Genomic DNA, 19,783 nt, shown 5'->3' on the forward strand with positions numbered 1-19,783 from the left:
AGACAAGGAAATGTTTGGCCTTTTTAGAGACAGATATTTCATATTTTTAAAAAGTAAGTAATCTAGATGAGATTAAACATGGCATTATTTTATTACACCCCAAAGCAGCTCTCTGTATTTCATTACCTCCAATTTCTTCCCTTTTTTTTTCTTAAAACCATTCTCCAATCAAGAGAGACTATACATAGTTACTCTTTCTTTCCTTCCTTATTTCTTTCTATTTTTGAGAGAGAGAGAGAGAGAGAGTGCGTGCGAGCGCACAGCAGAGGGGCAGGGAACAGAGGATCTGAAGCGCACTCTGTGTGCACAGCAGAGAGCCCGATGTGGGGCTCAAACTCATGAACCATGAAATCATGACCTGAGTCGAAGGCAGATACCTCACCAGCTGAGTCACCCAGGCATCCCAATAACTACTCTAAGTCTTTGTTGACTCCTCCTCATTGCTTCAATCACTGAACACTAAAGTGCCCTCCAAAATACGGTATTCACACTACTTCCAATCTCTAATTACACTCCCTTGTGGAGATACACCCAATTTCTTGGCTTAAACGTCATATGCTGACAGCTACCAATTTCTATCTCTGGCCCCACAATCTGCTGTGAACTCCAAACTTGGTATATTTACTTATATACCAAGTATATACCGGGTATATTTACCTTATATACTTATAAGGCAAATACATCTCAAACTTAGCATCTCCACTTGGTATTTTTAGTAACTTAAACCCAGCCAGTCTATTCTCTTCTAAGACACTTCCTCTGGTGGCCTTCTCCTCAATTACTGGCAACTCCACTCTTAAAGTTACTGGGGGGAAAAACAAAACTCAGTGTCATCCTACACTTTTACTCTTTCACTCTCCATGTGACATTTATTGGCTCCACATTCAAAATATGTACAGGATCTGACTGCTTCTCATTAGCATACCACTATTTGACCTTACCTGGAATTGCCAACAGCCTTCCTGCCTCCATTCCTGACATCTCATAGTCTATTCTCTAGAATATAGCCAAACCAATTTTTAAAAACGTTAAGTCAGATTGTATCATTTCTTTGCTCAAAATCTTACAATGGCTCCCAACTCACAACCGGTAAAAGCCAAAGTCCGGGCTTTGGTAAACAGTGCTCTGTTGAAATGGTTCTTCTTCACCACTCTGAAATAGACTGCTCCCCAGCCAGCTCACTGCAGTGAGGCAATGCTTGTCTTCTTTCTGTTCCCTGAACAGTCATCACTTTCGGAACTTCCATGCCTCTGAACTGTTTACTCCACCTGAAATACTCTTCCACATTTAAATGTGGATTACATCTTCATGTCCTAGTCTTTGCTCTACTTCAGCTACTCAGGCAATTCTGTTGCCACCGCTGAGAACTACAACTCCCTCTCCCAGGCCTCTCTGACCCAGCCTCCCACTTGGTTTTTCTCCCAGTCATTTGTCACCTTCTAATATAATAACTTATTTATTTTGTTTTTTGTCTCCTCCGGCACATAAAATTTTAAGTCTCCTAAGAGGGCCAGAATTTCTCTTACAGTCTTGTTCAAATTTATCTTCCCTATCTAGAACTGTGACTGCACATAATAAATATCTGTTGAATAAATAAACAAGAGTCTCTCACACTTTCTGCCTCATCTAAAATAAGGAAACAAAGTTATTTTTTTTTTAATTTTTTTTTCAACGTTTATTTATTTTTGGGACAGAGAGAGACAGAGCATGAACGGGGGAGGGGCAGAGAGAGAGGGAGACACAGAATCAGAAACAGGCTCCAGGCTCTGAGCCATCAGCTCAGAGCCCAACGCGGGGCTCGAACTCCCGGACCGCGAGATCGTGACCTGGCTGAAGTCGGACGCTTAACCGACTGCGCCACCCAGGCGCCCCGAAACAAAGTTATTTTTTGTGCCTAATCAAAGTGGCTATTCTATAAAAATCAAACTTAAAATAAATCTGGACTGAAAACGAAGTGAGTTACAGAACTTTTCTGGTCTAGGTAGCACACTTTAAAAACTTAAAGGAGATTTTTCAAAATGGCGGCCCACATGAGGACAAGTATGCAGAGATGGCAGGGCTGTGCAAGTACCTGCAGGAGCCCACCGGAAGGATCTTCATTCTGAGATGGTTCTAACCTCAAGTACCTTCCCATCACTTTCCTGTATTACTCAACCTGACTTCAGAGAGGCACATTTATAGGAGGGAAGATGGCGGGGTAGGAGGACGCTGGGCTCACCTCGTCCTGCTGATCACTTAGATTCCACCCACATCTGCCTAAATAACCCAGAAAACTGCCAGAGACTAGCAGATCGGACTCTCCGGAGCCAAGCGTAGACAAGACGCCCACGGAAGAGGGTAGGAAGGGCACAGAGGCGGTGTGCGCTACACAGACTGGCAGGAGGGAGCCGGGGTAGTGGAGGGGCAGCCCGTCCGGCAACACCGAACCCCCGAGTCTGACGTGCAAAAGCGGAGGGGCCAGCTTGCATAAGTTCTGACAGCCAGCAGGTCTTAACAACCTGCTGTTATAAGTCAACAGCTCTGCTTGGAGAGCAGGAGGGCAAGAGGACATCAGGAGGGAGAGGTGTTGAGCCCCGGATGACAGAGCTCAGCTCTGCAGGGAACAAAGGCGCTGGCCAGTGCCATCTCCCTCGCCCATCCCCCAGCCGAAATCCCAAAGGGAACCAGTTCCCATCACCGAACTTGCTTGCACCACGCACCCAACGCTGTGCTCCTGTGGATCTATCCCTCCGACGAGTCAGCCTCCCTCCCGGTGCTGCAGGGTCCCTCCCGCAGGGGACCACCAACAGCAAAGCGAGCTGAGCCTGCCCCTCCCTGTGCACCTTGTGGATCCACCCCGGCTAATACGCCAGATCCCATCGAGGCAGCACCACAAGCCTGGCAGTGTGCAAGTAGCCCAGACAGGGGCCACACCACTCCACAGTGGGTCCTGCCCCTGGAAGAAGGGAAGATAAGGTACATACCAGTCTGACTGTGGCCCCATCGGTGGGCTGGGGACAGACAGCAGGTCTGACTGTGGCCCCACCCACCAACACAAGTTACTCCAGACAGCACGGGGGAAGCGCCCCACAGTTCTGCACCACCTCAGGGAGTACACAAAATGACAAAATGGAAGAATTCTCAAAAGAAACTCCAGGAAGTAGCAACAGCTAACGAATTGATCAAAAACGATTTAAGCAATATAACGGAACAAGAATTTAGAATAATAGTCATAAAATTAATCGCTGGGCTTATAAAAAGTATAGAGGACAGCAGAGAATCTATTGCTACAGAGATCAAGGGACTAAGAAATAGTCATGAGGAGCTTAAAAATGTTATAAATGAGGTGCAAAATAAAATGGAGGCGACCACAGCACGGATTGAAGAGGCAGAGGAGAGAATAGGTGAATTAGAAGATAAAATTATAGAAAAAGAGGAAGCTGAGAAAAAGATTAAAAAATCCAGGAGTATGAGGGGAGAATTAGAGAACTAAGTGATGCAATCAAACGGAACAATATCCGTATAATAGGAATTCCAGAAGAGGAAGAGAGAGGGAGAGGGGCTGAAGGTGTACTTGAACAAATCATAGCTGAGAACTTCCCTGGTCTGGGGAAGGAAAAGTGCATTGAAATCCAAGAGGCACAGAGAACTCCCTTCAGATGTAACTTGAATCGATCTTCTGCACGACATGTCTAGTGAAACTGGCAAAATACAAGGATAAATAGAAAATTTTGAAAGCAGCTAGGGATAAACAGGCTCTAACCTACAAAGGGAGACCCATAAGACTAGTGGCAGACCTATCTACTGAAACTTGGCAGGCCAGAAAGGGATGGCAGGAAATCTTCAATGTGATAAACCGAAAAAATATGCAGCCAAGAATCCTTTATCCAGCAAGCCCGTCATTCAGAATAGAAGGAGAGATAAATGTCTTCCTAAACAAACAAAAACTGAAGGAATTCATCACCACTAAACCAGCCCCACAAGAACTTACTTAAAGCTTATCCTATAAACTACAATATGCAACCTCTTCAGTCTAGTATTAATTAGCTTTTTTTTTTTAACTCCTTCCCTGACAAGGCAAAGACCTGAGAACACCCTAATTACATTTATCCTTCTGCCTTATGTTATTACTGTCAAATATTTAATTCTATGTGCTTATTGGCTTTAATAGCAAGGCATCATTGCTTTATATAGTCAATACGCATTTAGATTTACTGAGTATTACCACTTCTCTTCCTTTTCACCATTTCTATTCCTTCACCTTTTTCCATTCCTTTCTGCATCTCTGACCTTTATCTTTGTCTTCTGCATCTTTTCCTTCTGCCTTAAAAAGATCCTTTCAGGTTTTCTTTAGTGTAAGTCTACTGGTAGCAAATTCTTCCTATTTATTTATCTAAAAGTGTCTTTATTTTACTTGTGTCTGGAGAGATTTTCACTGAATTGAGAAATTGAGATTGGCAGGTATTTATTTCCCTTTACACAGTGAAGACCTGGTTCCACTACCTCTGGTTTCTATTGCTTAATGAGAAGTTGGTTGTCAGTCTAATTGTTGGCTTTCTGAAAAGAGTACTTTGTCTTATTTCAATAATCTCCCTTTGCATTTTATTTTCAACAGTTTTATTATGACATGTCAAAGTGTGACTGTCCAACACCAGCAGGGGTCACAGGATGAGACACAATTAGCTGTAATCTTGCACTAGGTTAGTTAGTTTCACAGAGGTGTACGGGACAGGAAATTCAGCATGCACAACATCCCTCACTCATCAGGAGGCCAAGTAACTATTCACATGCATAGCTACTTCCATCTCTCCCGAACAATACACACAGAGCTCACACGGCTGCCAAGGACAGTTAAGGCGCATGTGGTTCTGGACAGAGACTGCCCTGGTTTCCTGCCAGTCTCGTATCGTTCACTTTGGATAGATGTAAGGCCAATACTGCACCAACTCACGGTTAAGTCCAGGTGCAATACTACAGATGGGGTTTCACAGTAAGTTTAAGAGACTAACCTGTAGCAATAACATTCAATGTTTGTCTTAACTCCACACATTTCCATCAAGTTACTATGAGAAGACAGACCCAAGGTCAGATTTTCAGGCAGGCCTAAGTCTCTTCATGGTCCAAGTATAATATTAAATCTTTACTCACGTTGTAGATTTATTCTTTAGGGCACAAGAGCTTATTGAATCTCTGCCTTGATGTCTTTCATCAATTTTATGAAGGTCTCAACGATAATCCTTTCTAATATTTGTTTAATTGCATTACTTCTTTTCTCCCCTTTGAGGTTTCTTATTGAATATTTTAAACTTACTTCATCCTCCACCTCTTTTCTGTATTTTTTTTTTCATATTTGTCTCTCCATGTTTCCTTCTGTATATTTTCTCCTAGCTTACCTATAAAAGTTCATTGATTCTCAACTCTGTCTTATGATCCATAAGACAGATCCACTGAGTTCTTAGTTTTGGTAATTATAATTTTTCACTTCTAGGATTTTCATTTTTAAAATAGTTTTTTTAGTTTCCAGTTAAAATTTTCAATCTTGTCTTTTTCCTTGTCAGCATGGTTATTTTCAAGCTATGTCTGACAATTCCAATATCCGGGGCTGCTGTGATTTTGTTTCCATTGTCCACTGCTTATGCTGAACTTACTCGTATCTCTTGCCTTTTCCTATGCATGTTTTTTATTGTGACCTAGTTAGTGTATCTGGGCTTTTGAAAAAAATAAAGTCCTTAGATGATCTTCTCTAGAAGATCCTCTTTCAAAGAGGATTTAATTTTAATTTAACTACCAATCCAGGATCACTTCAATTTAATTTCAGGACTGATATGATATGAAGTTGGGTTGCAATCACAGTGAGAGCTTATCTTCTAGTGGTTTACCCTAGACTATAGCCCTCTGGGGACCTGAACCACAGTGAGTTCACCCCCACAGTGGTGAATACTAGACTCCAATCCCTGTGCCCTTGTGAGGCTACTAGAAGTGCTCTCAGCCATTACAACAAGACTGGCAAAGGCTCCCAGAAGAAAAGCATACTCAAAAGCCAGGCTCACATTCCTAGGCCAGTAATTCTTTTCCATCTTGTTTACATTCCAATGTCTTCAAGTAGGTTTCTGTTATTGTTTTTAAAATAAATATACGTGGTCCAACTTTTCTAGTTCTATTTGGGGGAAAGGTGAGTACAAATCACCTAGTGTGCCACTGCCAAGACTGGAAGTTGAGTCACACTAATTTTAAATATGATAGGAATGGAATATATCTAGTTAAAGTTAAATAGTACCTGAAACTCAGAATGTTTTTTAATTTTTTTCATGTTTATTTATTATTGAGAGACAGAGGGACACAGAGCATGAGCATGATGGCACAGACACAGAATCCAAAGCAGGCTCCAGGCTGTGAGCTGTTTAGCACAAAGCCCGACGCGGGGCTTGAACTCACAAACCATGAGATCATGACCTGAGCCGAAGTCAAGACGCTTAACCGACTGAGCCACCCAAGCGCCCCAAAACTCAGAATTCTTAAAGTACCCATCAAGTAAGAAATTTTTTGATCAAAAGTAAAACTAACCAAGGAAGCACCTAAAGAGCTATTTTTTAAAAAGATGACATTAGTGAGTGACTACTGCTTATAAAAATCAAGATAATAAAACAATTATTTCTTCACATAATTTATGAGAATGTTTATACTTTAAAACGTGACAAGTTTGAGAATAATTTGTTAATAAGTGACAAGTTTGAGAAAACTGGTTTTTTTGCAATCTAGAAATGTAACTTTCTTATTAAGGAATTAAATGTGTTTAAACATTCTTATATAAGTGTATTTTCTAGACAGGAATTTTGCTCTGAAATAGTATTTAATTAGGTGTACATATAGGGTACTCTCCTTTACCTACATCAAGTTTTTTTCCTGCTAATATTAGGTTCAGCTCAATGTTTACTGAGTATATACTTCAAATGATCGTTAAGGAAAATGAGACACAGTGTGTACCTAGAAATTTCCAGTCTTCTAGAAGAGATATAAAGAGACAATGTGATAACTCTAAAACAGAGGTATGCACAAGATGCTATGGCTACACAGGAGAGACATTACATCAGTAGGACACTGTTCCATTGGTGACATATTTCTATTACTACCTAAAATGCCTGTTTCCTGTGATGATGCAATACTAAGCAAGGAAATGTGTTATCGCATATCAATTTGTATTTTAAGCTAACAAAAATTCACATATGTATACATAAAGTGTTACATGAGACATCAAGGTGAAAAACTGATATGAAAACTTACCCCATCTGGCAATGCCCTCCAGCACACAGCACTAACAAATTCATTGGTATCATCTTCTTTTCGGTCTTTATCCAGAACACTTTTGACCGTATCAAACTTAAAAGTTAGCAAAGTCTTAGAAAGTCCTTTATAGTACAGGTAAAGAGAGTTGTTCTCGCTTCCTAAAAAAAAATTTTTAAGTAAATAATTTTTCTAGAATGGGAGAACTCAGAATTAGGACATCACATTCATAAGGTGATTATTACTCAATGTTTAAGCTCAAAGACAAATCTTTCATGGTTGAATTTGGAAGATCAGAGCACAAGATTTCTTGGGAATCATGTGAGAAAAAGATTCATAGAGAAAAGCTACACTTTACTAATCTCAAGAAATAATAATTGTCAAATGATATAACATTGGTAATTGTAAGGCTTAAATTACTGCAAAAACCCATTTATGATAGCAGAGGTCTAAAAAAGACCAGAAACTTATTATTATACCATGAATCTTAAATGATGTTTAGAAAGACTTCTAAGAGGAAAAAAGAAAGTTACAGCACTTACAAAGGCAGATTTTAACAACCTACAAAATTTATGTCCCATTCTCCAATAAAGATATTACTCTATTAGATAAGCAGTCTAGAAACCTATATTTTTGAGCAGGCTATCAAAGTAGAATAACTGCAAGAGATTTGTTCTGGAAGGGTTTAGATTATATACAACGTCACTAAATAAAAGTCAAGCCACTTGAAAGAATTCATGAAAGCTCATATATTTGGGCATTAGGTGCATGTAGCATCTTCACAAAACCTAAAGTGACTTCTTTTACTTCTGATTCCTATTTGTGTAAATTACAAAAGATAATAACAATAATAAATTACAAAAAACAAAAGCCCTAGAATAACAGATCAAGATGATCTAAAACTGCTTACTGAAGAGAGCACTCTATAGAGGAAAATGAATATCAAGCTTAGGACAGTATCTCTGAAATTAGGTCATTAGCAGAAATTAATATTTTCTTTTACGTAATATCTACAGAAATTACTATGAAGAACAATTACAAAACATATTTAACGATTTCATGCTATTTCATGTGGACAGGGTTTGTGCTCAGTGAAGGAAGGAAGAACTAATGCTTCTTCCAGTACAATCTAAGAAGAATTCAATATGCTACTTTCTGAGCATACAGATCAATTCTTGACTTGGTACGTAGCCTATGTCTAGTGAATGCAATTTCAGTGACAAATGCCTGTTAAATAAAAAGTTCCAGGAAAAGACAGTTTTACGTACCACAAGCTATATAGTCGCCATTGGAAGCGAGGCCTACGAAGTTTTTTTCATTGATGTGACCCTTGAAGGAACGTAGACAGTATGGTTTCCCTACATTCCACAGTTTTAGTTGGCTGTCTGTTGAGCTGAGGTAAACACAAAAAATTAGAATGTATTTAAGATTTCATGGTCTGAAAAAAAAAATTTTTTTTTTAAAGATTTCATGGTCTGAAACTCATCAGTACTAATTAGAGGCAATCCAGTTTGGTTGTTTAGAATGCAGATTTTGGAGCCAGATTTTCTGAGTTACAATGCTCAATATATACCATTAATTTGTTTTTGAACTTGGGAAAGTTACATAACCTCTTTGGCCTCAGTTTTGTTCATTAGTTATGTGAAATACAGTGATTCCTACATTATTGAATTAGAGGAATTCTATCAGATGTGAAAAGTAAATTCATTTCAAAGGCTTTCAGTAGTCCCTGGGCATGTAGGAAGTGCTTACTAATAAACATCATCAATACCATCATACCACAACCATCAAATAACAAAGTTCCACTGGGAATTGTGCTTAATTTTAGGGATACAATCTGTGCCACTTGGTTTACTTTTCAACTGCTGAACTGTATTGGTATACTAAACTTAAACTACTTTGACAGTTAGTTGTACCTAAGGGGTGCAATGGTATGAATAACTGGGATAGTCTATATAAAGTAATTCATTTACTGAAATTATATACAAATGCAGTTATTTACCAAAAAATAATCGCATATAAAAATCACTGGTGGGGCACCTGGGTGGCTCAGTCGGTTAAGTGTCTGACTTTGGTCCAGGTCGTGATCTCATAGTTTGTGAGTTTGAGCCCCACATCAGGCTCTGTGACAGCTCAGAGCCTGGAGCCTGCTTTGGATTCTGTGTCTCCTTTGCTCTCTGCCCTCCCCACTTGCACTCTGTGTCTCTCAAAAATAAACAAACATTAAACAAATTTAAAAAAAAAAAAAGATCGCTGGTAATCCTATCATGCAGAGACCTATCATACAGTCTTAGAACTTGAATAAAATACCATGTTTTTTCTCTTTCTGTAACACAAATCCAATCATACCATACACATTATGTTTTAAATTGCTTATCCCTTATTCAAGAATTTGCTTTATAATTTTTCTGTAAAATAAATACACTTTGATATCTGTTAATGACTACATAATAAATCATGTTTTCCCTTACTGTAACATTCACAGAATAGGGCACCATGCTGAAAGTTTTACATTTATTACTTCATTTAAGGACACACAATGTAATTTCTGTAATTAGCTCCATTTTAGAGATGAGACAACTGAGAATGAGAAGGCTAAGGATATTTTGAAGATACCATACATAGCTAGTAAACAACAGAGCCAAGATAGAAACTGTCTTATTGCAGAAGCCAAACTCCAGCTCTTTAAATACTCCTCTATTGCTTCTCATCATTTTTTCAATAGAAATTTATATTGTTTTAAATGTGGTTTTTTGCTTGACAATGTTGCATTAAGTATTTCTTTATGTGTATATATATTTTTATTGGCCAAGAATTCAGAGGTTGCAGCAATATGTATATTTTAGTATTACTTTTTAATATTTCCAAATACACTTGTGGATAAGCTTATTCTAAAAACTTCTAAACCCTAAATATGTTCAAGAAAAAAAAATCAGGACTTATAAAACCTAAGAAGGACAAGAGATTGGTGAAAATTACAAACAACAAATCCACATTAATTAGGTCGACTAAAACTTTCCAATTTAGACAAATAAGATACATGTATTTCAGTTCGCTGAAATCCAACTCATTTAACACTTATAAATCAAAACTGAAGAAAAATACTTCTGCCATATAATGTACTATCCACATTTGAACCTGAATAAAACTTTAGTTATTTACTGCCCATTACTACTCCTAAAGATGGGATATATTTTGACTGGTTAACACTAATTTAGGTTTGTGAACGAATTACCCTACGTTACCTTCCCTTAAAACTCAGTTCTCACTTTTTCCCCCTTGTTTGTAACTCTGTTCAAATTACCTTGCTAAGTCAACTCAAATTACCAACTTCTTACCAAGAGTAACTAGTATAGAGGTAGATGAGGAGGGAGGTACCAAGTGTTTAATACCAAGGCACTGTCATTAGTAATCTCCTAAGATTAAAAATTAGAAAGCAAGGAAAAAAAAAACTAACTGAAAAGAAGAAAACAAGGTGTCAGTAAGCATGAAAAGAAATAATAGATATGAAAAAGAGAAATTAAGAAAGTATTACTAGGCTAATATAAAATAAAGAGAGCTACGCAATGGATAACAGAAAGAAGGTGCTGCTTTTGTTAGAAGTGATTTCTCAGTGATATTTTAGCAACTGAGATTTACTTATCTGGTTGACCTCTTGTTAACCTTCAAACAAAATAAAAGCTTACATTATAATTCTCTACTGCAGAAGGCTTCTCAAAGGATATTTGTCAAATATAAGCAGCCATACTTGTTACTTTCAAAACATATTTAAAACTCACCATGAAACCATAGGGACATCAAGTAATATAGAATCAACCAAATATTACTTAAAACCAAAAACAATACTACTGTACTGCAATGCAGATAAATATACAATAACATGTTAATTGATGTTAATAAATAAAACGTTTCTCATTCTATCCCATCAACTATGTTGTTTTTCTCTTAAGGAGAAATGGTGGCTGAAATTCAATCTGAAGTTCAAATGTTGAAAGGGGGGTTGCATTAAAAACTAACATCATCGGGATTTTATTCATAAATAGCCTATAAAAGTGAGCAATACAAACCAGAATATACATGTATTTTAATTCTACAATAAAAAAATCTATTTATGAAAAAGTGCATATAGCACAGTGTCGCTCTTTACAGATACCCACAGTGACATTATAAAACTGGTAAATGATGATAGAGCTCTGTGTTAAGTTCAACCTCAGAAGAGTAATACTCACGCAGAGACAATTTCCTCACCACTCACAAACTTTGCATAAGACACTGCTTTTCGGTGTCCTTTGAATACCATGATTGGCTGTTTAGTGTTACGAAGATCATAGTAGTGGACACAGTGATCTAAAACAAATAAAGTAAAACAAAAGAAAAAGAAAAATGTAGTAAATGGAGAATGGAAAGCAAAGCGAAACTTAGCTGCTTTTGGTGTCTTTCATCAAATGTTTCAGGAATAATACCAGTCTTGTAACAGCAGTAAACTAGGTGCTATGACTCATTTTTAAAGACCAGGAAGATACAGTGGGTTTTCTGTTTTGGATCTAGGAAAATATGGTTGCATAAAACAGTATATACACATATGCCAACATCAGCCTGACAGGGAGTTCCACTGTTATTTCCAGTGATCCTGGCTCTAGAATCAGAGTATTAAGGCTTCAAAGTAACTGAAAAATTTTTAAATGTATCCTCACATTTCAGATGACCTTATTTTAAAAAGATAATGCAACATTATAGGCTTCTGGTTAAAGATAATAATGCTATCTAATTTTATTTCTCACATTTGCTTTTGAGAAAATACTTTACTGAGACACATTTTACATATAATAAAACCAACTCACTGTAAGTATACAGGTCAATGATTTTTAGTAACTTTACCCAGTGGTGTGAGCATCTCCATAAATCAGTTTTAGAACATCTTCCTCATCCTAGTAAGATCCCTCATGCCCATTTATCACCCATTGCCCTAGGCAATCAATATTATCTAACTTTCTCTAAAAATTTATCTTTTGTGGATATTCTATACACATGGAGTCCAACGATACACGGCTTCTATGTATAGCTTCTTACGCTTCATATAATGTTCTTGAAGTTCATCCACGTTTTAACATATGTCAACAGTTCATTCCTTTTTTTTTTTTAATTCTTATTATTTTTGAATGAGAGCGAGACTGCGTTAGCAGGGAAGGGGCAGAGAGAGAGAGTGGGAGACAGAGAATCCCAAGCAAGTTCCACACTGTCAGCACAGAGCCCAATGTGGGGCTTGAACTCACAATTGACAGATCATGACTTGGGCTAAAACCAAGAGTTGGACCCTTTAACTGACTGAGCCACCGAGCCACCCAGGCGTCCCAACAATTCATTCCTTTTTATTGCTGAATAGTATCCATTGTATGGATACACCACATTTTGTGTACCCACTCACCAGTTGAAGGATATTTGTTTCCACTTTTTGCCTATGGAAATTAATGCTGCTATGAACAATCACATTCAAGTCTTTGTGAGAACATGTATTTGGGTCCCATGTATATACCTAGAAGTGTAATTACTGTGCCACATGACAGTTTTATGTTTTTTAAGAAACTAACAAACTGTTGACTTTACCATGTTACATTCATAGAACCAACATATGACGGTTTGTTTCTTTACATGAGTTCTTTGAAAATTCTGGATACAACTTTTATAAGACAAAAGTTTTAACAAATATTTTCAACCACTCTGTTGCTTCCCTTTTTAATGTTCTTAACAGTGTATTTTGAAGCACAGAAACTTTGAATTTTGGTAAGGGCCGATTTATCTTTTTTTTTTTTTTTCTTATAAACCCATAAAACACTTTAATCCAAGGTCTTAAAGATTTTCCCTCCATTTTTTTCCTTTTTTTAAAGTTTATTTAACTCTAAAAGAGAGGGCAAGAGCCTGAGTATGGGAGAGGCAGAGAATCCCAAGCAGACTTGCCACTAGCAGTGTGAAGCATGACACGGGGCTCGAACCCGCGAACCATAGTATCATGACCTGAGCCAAATAAAGAGTCAGACATTTAACAGACTGAGCAACTCAGGAGCCCCTCTATTTTTTTTTCTAGGTTTGTTTTAGGTCTTACATGTATGGTTTGTTTGTTTTTTTTAAGTTTATTTTTCTGTATGGTATGAAGGAGAAGTCAAAGTTCATCATTTTGCATGTGGATGGAGATGCACCCAGTTGTCCCTGCATGATCTGAGAACAAACTTCTCTAATGAACTACTTTAATACCCTTGTTGAAAACGAACTGACATCTGGATTCATAATTCTAATCAACTGATCTACATATATGTTACCTTCTGCCAGCACAACAAAGTCTTGTATAACTGTAGCCTTTATTTAAAAATTTTTAAATATTTTTGAGAGAGAGAGAGACCGAGCACAAGTAGGGGAGGGGCACAGAGAGAAGGAGACACAGAATTCAAAGCAGGCACCAGGCTCCAAGCTGTCAGCACAGAGCCTGACGCAGGGTTTGAACCCACAAACTGTGAGATCATGACCTGAGCTGAAATCGTATGCTTAACCGACTAAGCCACTCAGATGCCCTGTTTTTTGTGTTTTTTTTTAAGATTAAAAAAAAAATCTTTTTAATTTTATTCTGAGAGAGAGAGAGAGAGAGAGAGAGAGAGAGAGAGAGAGGCAGGCATACACATGTAAGCCAGGGAGAGGCAGAGAGAAGAAGAAAGAAATCCCAAGCAGGCTCTACACTGTCAGCACAGAGAGCAACACAGGTCTTGAACCCATGAACTATGAGATGATGACCTGAGCTGAAACCAAGAATGGGACGCTTAACTGACTGAGCTACCCAGGCACCCCTAGGAATTTATTTATTTTTATTTATTTACTCATTTATTTTTTTTAAATTTGCATCCAACTTAGTTCGCATACAGCATAATGATTTCAGGAGTAGAATCCAGTAACTCATCCCCTTCATATAACACCCAGTGCTCATCCCAACAAGGGTCCTCCTTAATGCCCCCTTGCCCATTTAGCCCACCCCCTACCCACAACCCCTCCAGCAACCCTGTTTGTTTTCTATATTGAAGAGTCTCTTATGTTTTGTCCCCTTCCCTGTTTTTCTATTATTTTTACTTCCCTTCCCTTGTGTTCATCTGTTTTGTATCTTAAATTCTACATATGAGTGGAGTCATATGATATGTCTTTCTCTAATTTCACTTAGCGTAAGACCCTCTAGTTCCATCCATGTAGTTGCAAATGGCAAGACTTCATTCTTTTTAATTGCCAAGTAATACTCCATCATATACATATACCACATCTTCTTTATCCATTCATCCGTCAATGGACATTTGGGCTCTTTCCATACTCTGGCTATTGTTGATAGCGCTGCTATAAACATTGGGGTGCATGTGTCCTTTCGAAACAGCACACGTGTATCCCTTAGATAAATACCTAGTAGTGCAATTGCTGGGTCTAGGGTAGTTCTATTTTTAATTTTTTGAGGAATCTCCCTACTGTTTTCCAGAGTGGCTGCACCAGTCTGCACTCCCACCAACAGTGCAAAAGAGTTCCGCTTTCTCCACATCCTCGTCAACATATGTTATTACCCAAGTTGTTAATTTTAGCCATTCTGCCAGGTGTGAGATGGTATCTCATTGTGGCTTTGATTTGTATTTCCCTGATAAGTGACATTGAGCATTATTTTTAGTGTATCTGTTAGCCATGTGGATGTTTCTTTGGAAAAGTGTCTATTCATGTCTTTTGCCCATTTCTTGGATTATTTGTTTTTTGGGGTATTGAGTTTGATAAGTTCTTTACAGATTTTGGATACTAACCCTTTATCTGTTATGTCATTTGCAACTATCTTCTCCCATTATGTAGGTTGCCTTTTAGTTTTGCTGATTGTTTCCTTCGCTGTGCAGAAGCTTTTTATTTTGAGGAGGTCCCAATAGTTCACTTTTGCTTTTATTTCCCTTGCCTCTGGAGAAGTGTTGAGTAAGAATTTCCTGTGGTCGAAGTCAAAGAGGCTTTTGCTGCTTTCTCCTCTAGGATTTTGATGGCTTCTTGTCTTACTTTTAGGTCTTTCATCCAATTTGAGTTTATTTTTGTGTATGGTATAAAAAAGTGATCCAGGTGCATTCTTCTGCATGTCGCTATCCACTTTTCCCAACACCATTTGCTAAAGAGACTGTCTTTTTTTCCATTGGATATTCTTTCCTGCTTTGTCAAAGATTAGTTGGCCATATGTTTGTGGGTCCATTTCTGGGTTCTCTATTCTGTTCCATTGATCTATGTGTCTGTTTTTGAAATAGTACCATACTATCTTGATGACTACAGTTTTGTTATACATCTTGAAGTCCAGAATTGTGATGCCTTCAGCTTTGGTTTTCTTTTTCAGTATTGTTTTGGCTATTTGGGGTCTTTTCTGGATCCACAAAAAACTTAACACTGTTTGTTCTAGCTCTCGAAGATTTTGTTTTTACATAATTTCTACACTAAATGTGAGACTCGAATTTACAACACTAAGATCAAGAGTCTCATTCCTGACTGAGCCAGGCAGATGCTCCATAACTGCAGCTTTAGAATTCTGAAATTCAGTAGAAATGGTCCTCCAACTTTGTTCTTTTATAAAATTGTCCTGGTAATTTCTGTCCTTTAGCATTTCCATATAAATTTTAGGATCTGTTTATCATGTCTTGGGGGAAAAAGCCTGCTGGAAGTTTTACAGTGACTGAGTTGAATCTATAGGTCAATTTCAGGAGAATTACCATCTTAACAATATTAATGCATCCAATCTATGGACACAATGCATCTGCATTTATCTTAATTTTCCTCAGCGGACTTTTGCAATGTTCAGTGTATAAGACCTGCACTGACTTTATTAAATTTATTCCTTATGTATTTTATTCTTTTTGATGTTATTCTGAACAGAATCATGTTGTTATTTTTGGATTGTACATTGTTCATGCACAGAAAGACTATTTTTTATACTGATATTTTATTCTGTGGCCCAGCTAACAATTATCAGTTCTAATCCTTTTTCTTTTTTTTTTTTTTTTTAAGATTCCTCAAAATTTTCTACATATGGGATGATGTCACTGCAAATAAAGACAGTTTAATGTTTTCTTTCAGTTCAGGACATCTTTTATTTCCATTCTTCCCTGGCAATATTAGCTAGAATCTCCAGTACAGTGTTGAACCGCAAAGGCAAAAAGTGAAATCCTTGCCTTGTTCCTAATTGTAGGGGAAAGCATTCAGTCTTTCACTAGTAACTATGACTTTCACTTGTGGTTCTTCACAGAAACCCTCTGTCAGACTGACAAAGCTTCCCGCTATTTGTTTAAGAGTTTTAATTATCAGGGGGTATGGAGTTTTGTCAAATGCCTTTTCTGTCTTTATTGGGATGATTGTGTGGTTTTAGCTCTTTATTCTATTAATATAGTCTATTACATTAATTGATTTTTGGATGTTGGATAAATCTGGTACTCCTGGTATAAATCTCACACTGACATAGTGTATAATCTTTTAGATATGCCATTGAATTTGGTTTGCACGTATTTTATTCAGGGAATTTGCATCTGTGTCCTTGAAGAATATTGGTCTGTTTTTCTATTCGTGTGTATTTTGGGCTTCTGGTTTTGAAAAGTCTTCAGGGAACAACTTGTGAAGTACTAGTATAATTTCTTACCATTTGATAAAATTTACAAGTGAAGTGATCTGGGTCTCTGCTTTTCTTTGCAGGAAGGTTATTAGTTACTAACTCAATTTCTTTCCTTTTCATATGTCTATTCAAATTCTCTACTGCCTCTGAGCCAATTTTCATAATATGTGATGTTCTAGAATATTTTCACTTCATCTATGTTATTAATTTGGCATACAGTTATTCCTAGTATTCTGCTGTAAACCTTTTACTATCTGAGAGGTCAGCGGTAATCTCCCTTCTTTAAATCTTAATTTTAGTGACCTTTTTTTCTTAGTCTACCTAAAGGTTTGCCAATTTTGTGTTGCTCTTTTCAAACCACCAACTCTTACTCATTTACTCTCCTTTTTTTCCTGTTCACTATTTCATTATTTCCACCCTATTATTTTCTTCCTTCTGCTCATCTTTGGCTTGGTTTGCTATTTTATTCTAGATTTTTATGGTGAGAGCTTAGATTATTAAGATCTTTCTCATTTTTAATATAAACACTTGAAGACAGACATTTCTTCTAAGCACTGCTTCAGCCACTAGCACAGATTATGATATATATTTTCATTTTCATATACATTCACTTCAAAATACTTTCTAATTTCCCTCACAAGTTCTTCTTTGACTGAAGGGTTATTCAGAAATTTCCAAATATTTGTGGATTTCCCAAATTAACTACTAAGGTCAATTTCTAACTAAGTTCCATTTTAGCCAGAGAACATGATTTTGACTATTTTGAATTTATATGAAATTTAAAATTTATTCACATTTATTACATGACCTAATACATGATCTATCCTGGAGAACGGTCCATGTTTGCTCGAAAAGAATGTACACTCATTCTGTTGTTGAGTGGAACGAGTTACACGTGGGACTGTCAGGTCACGCTGCTACTGCCATGCAAGTATTCTGCGTACCGGCTGCTTTTCTGTCCAGTTGTTTCATCAATTATTGACAGTAGAGTCCTTAATTCTCCAACTACTTTTGGTGAATCGTCTATTTCTCCCTCCAATTCTACAAATTATAGTTTCATGCATTTCAAAATAGTTTGTGAATATCTGTATTTATAATTGCTGTATCTTGCTGAATTAATCCTTTTATCATTATACAATGGCTTTCTTTGTTTCCAGCACCAATTTTTACTTACAGTCTGTTCTGTCTGATTTAAATACAGCCATCTCAGCTTCTTCTTGGTTACCATTTGCACGCTACATCTTTTTTTATCTTTTTACTTCCAGTGTGTTTGTCTTTGAATCTAAAGTGTATCTTATAGACGGTACACAGTTGGTTCCCGTATTTTTTTCCATCCATTCTGTCAATCTCTGTAGCGTGGAGTGTTTAATCCACTTACATTTAACATAATTATTTATATTATAAGATTCATACCTGCAACTGTACTTTTTGTTTCTCCTACATCTTTTTTGTTTCTACATTTCGCCCCTGGCCTTTTTTGTGTTAAAGAGCTGTTCTCCAGGATAACACTTGTGTTCCTCTGTTGCTGTTTTTTTATTATATTTCTTAGAAGCTATTTTCATTATAGATTATAATTAGCATGTGAATTTAAGAAAATTTAATTCAGACCATCACTAATTAATTTTAATATTATGGGGAAATTTTGCTCAAATATAGCTCTTCCCCTCACTTTTCCACCTCATCCTCTGAGCTATATGGACATACATACTACATCGTTTTAGGGTACAAGCCCACGAACACAATTTTAGAACTCCTGTTTTACTCAGTTGTCTTTTAAATCAGTCAGAATTGTTACCAAAAATACATTTTAAACTATCTTCACCTAGTGTTTTTTATTACTCTATATGGATTTGCATTTCTACCTCATATCCTTTCCTTTCAGCCTGAAGGCCTGTCTGTAGTGTGTCTTGAACGGTAGCCTGCTAGAAAAGAACTTGCTCAGTTTACGTTTATCTCTGAATGTCTTAAATTCTTTATTTTTTCATGGATTTGTTTGCTGGATATAAATTCTTTTGACAATCTTCCTTTCAGCATTTAGAATATATTACACTGCCTTCTAGCTTTCATGGTTTCTGATGAGAAACTGCTAATCTTACTGAGGATCTCTTTTATGTGAATTGCTTTTCTGTCGCTGTTTTCCAAGATTCTCTCCCTACCTTTGGCTTTCAATAGTTTGAATGTGAGGTGTTTAGGTATGCATGTCATTGAGTTTATCCTACATTGAGCTCACTGAGCCTCGTGGGTGTGTAAACTGATGTTTTTCATACAGTTTAGGAAGATTTTGGCCACTTTTTTCCTTAAATATTTTTCCATCCCTTTCTCTATTCCCTTATTTTCTGAGAGTCTGTTTATGTTGGCATGCTTAACGGTGTCTCACAGGTTTCCAATCCTCTATTCATTTTTCTCCATTCTTAGACTGGATAATCACTACTGACCTAACTCCAAGTTCACTGATTCTTCTGCCAGATCAAATTTGCTTAGGAGTCCCTCTAGTGAATTTTTATTTCTGTTATTATACTTTCCAACTACAGTATTTCTATTTGTTTTTTTTTCTATTTTTCTTAATACTCTCTGTTTGGTGAGACATATTTTTTAAATTTCTCTTTCATTCCTTAATTGTGGTTTAATTCATTGAATGCTTTTATTAACAGCTGCTTGCAAGTCTCTAAGTGAAAGCCCAACATCTGTGATAGTTTGTACTAACTTTTCCTGTTTTGCATATGCCATAGTTTTTTGGGGTTTTTTGATAAAAAGTAGATATTTTAAATAATAAAATATAACTCTGGAATCAGTTCCTATATCCCTCTCCTGGGACTTTTGTTGGTGGTGTTGTTGCCACGTATTGGTCTAGAGACTTTTGCAGAAGTGACTCTAGTCTGTAAATCC

General features: G+C 37.0%; 1 protein-coding gene across 3 annotated transcripts in view; it reads right to left on the reverse strand.

Annotated features, from left to right (window-relative positions):
• COP1 (COP1 E3 ubiquitin ligase) overlaps positions 1-19,783 on the reverse strand; it is a 259,112-nt gene that overhangs the window by 49,226 nt on the left and 190,103 nt on the right. For all 3 annotated transcript variants that reach the window (XR_007148125.1, XM_047840424.1, XM_047840423.1), the window contains exons 16-18: positions 11,490-11,607; positions 8,529-8,653; positions 7,261-7,421 (exon numbers count right to left, since the gene is read on the reverse strand). Coding sequence is in view for 2 of the 3 variants with exons in the window: in XM_047840424.1 (XP_047696380.1) it covers positions 7,261-7,421; positions 8,529-8,653; positions 11,490-11,607 (404 nt within the window). In the remaining variant the exon portion in view is untranslated. The remainder of the gene's footprint in view (positions 1-7,260; positions 7,422-8,528; positions 8,654-11,489; positions 11,608-19,783) is intronic.

Source organism: Prionailurus viverrinus, chromosome F1, assembly GCF_022837055.1.
Source record: "Prionailurus viverrinus isolate Anna chromosome F1, UM_Priviv_1.0, whole genome shotgun sequence".
NCBI classification, from domain to species: domain Eukaryota; kingdom Metazoa; phylum Chordata; class Mammalia; order Carnivora; family Felidae; genus Prionailurus; species Prionailurus viverrinus.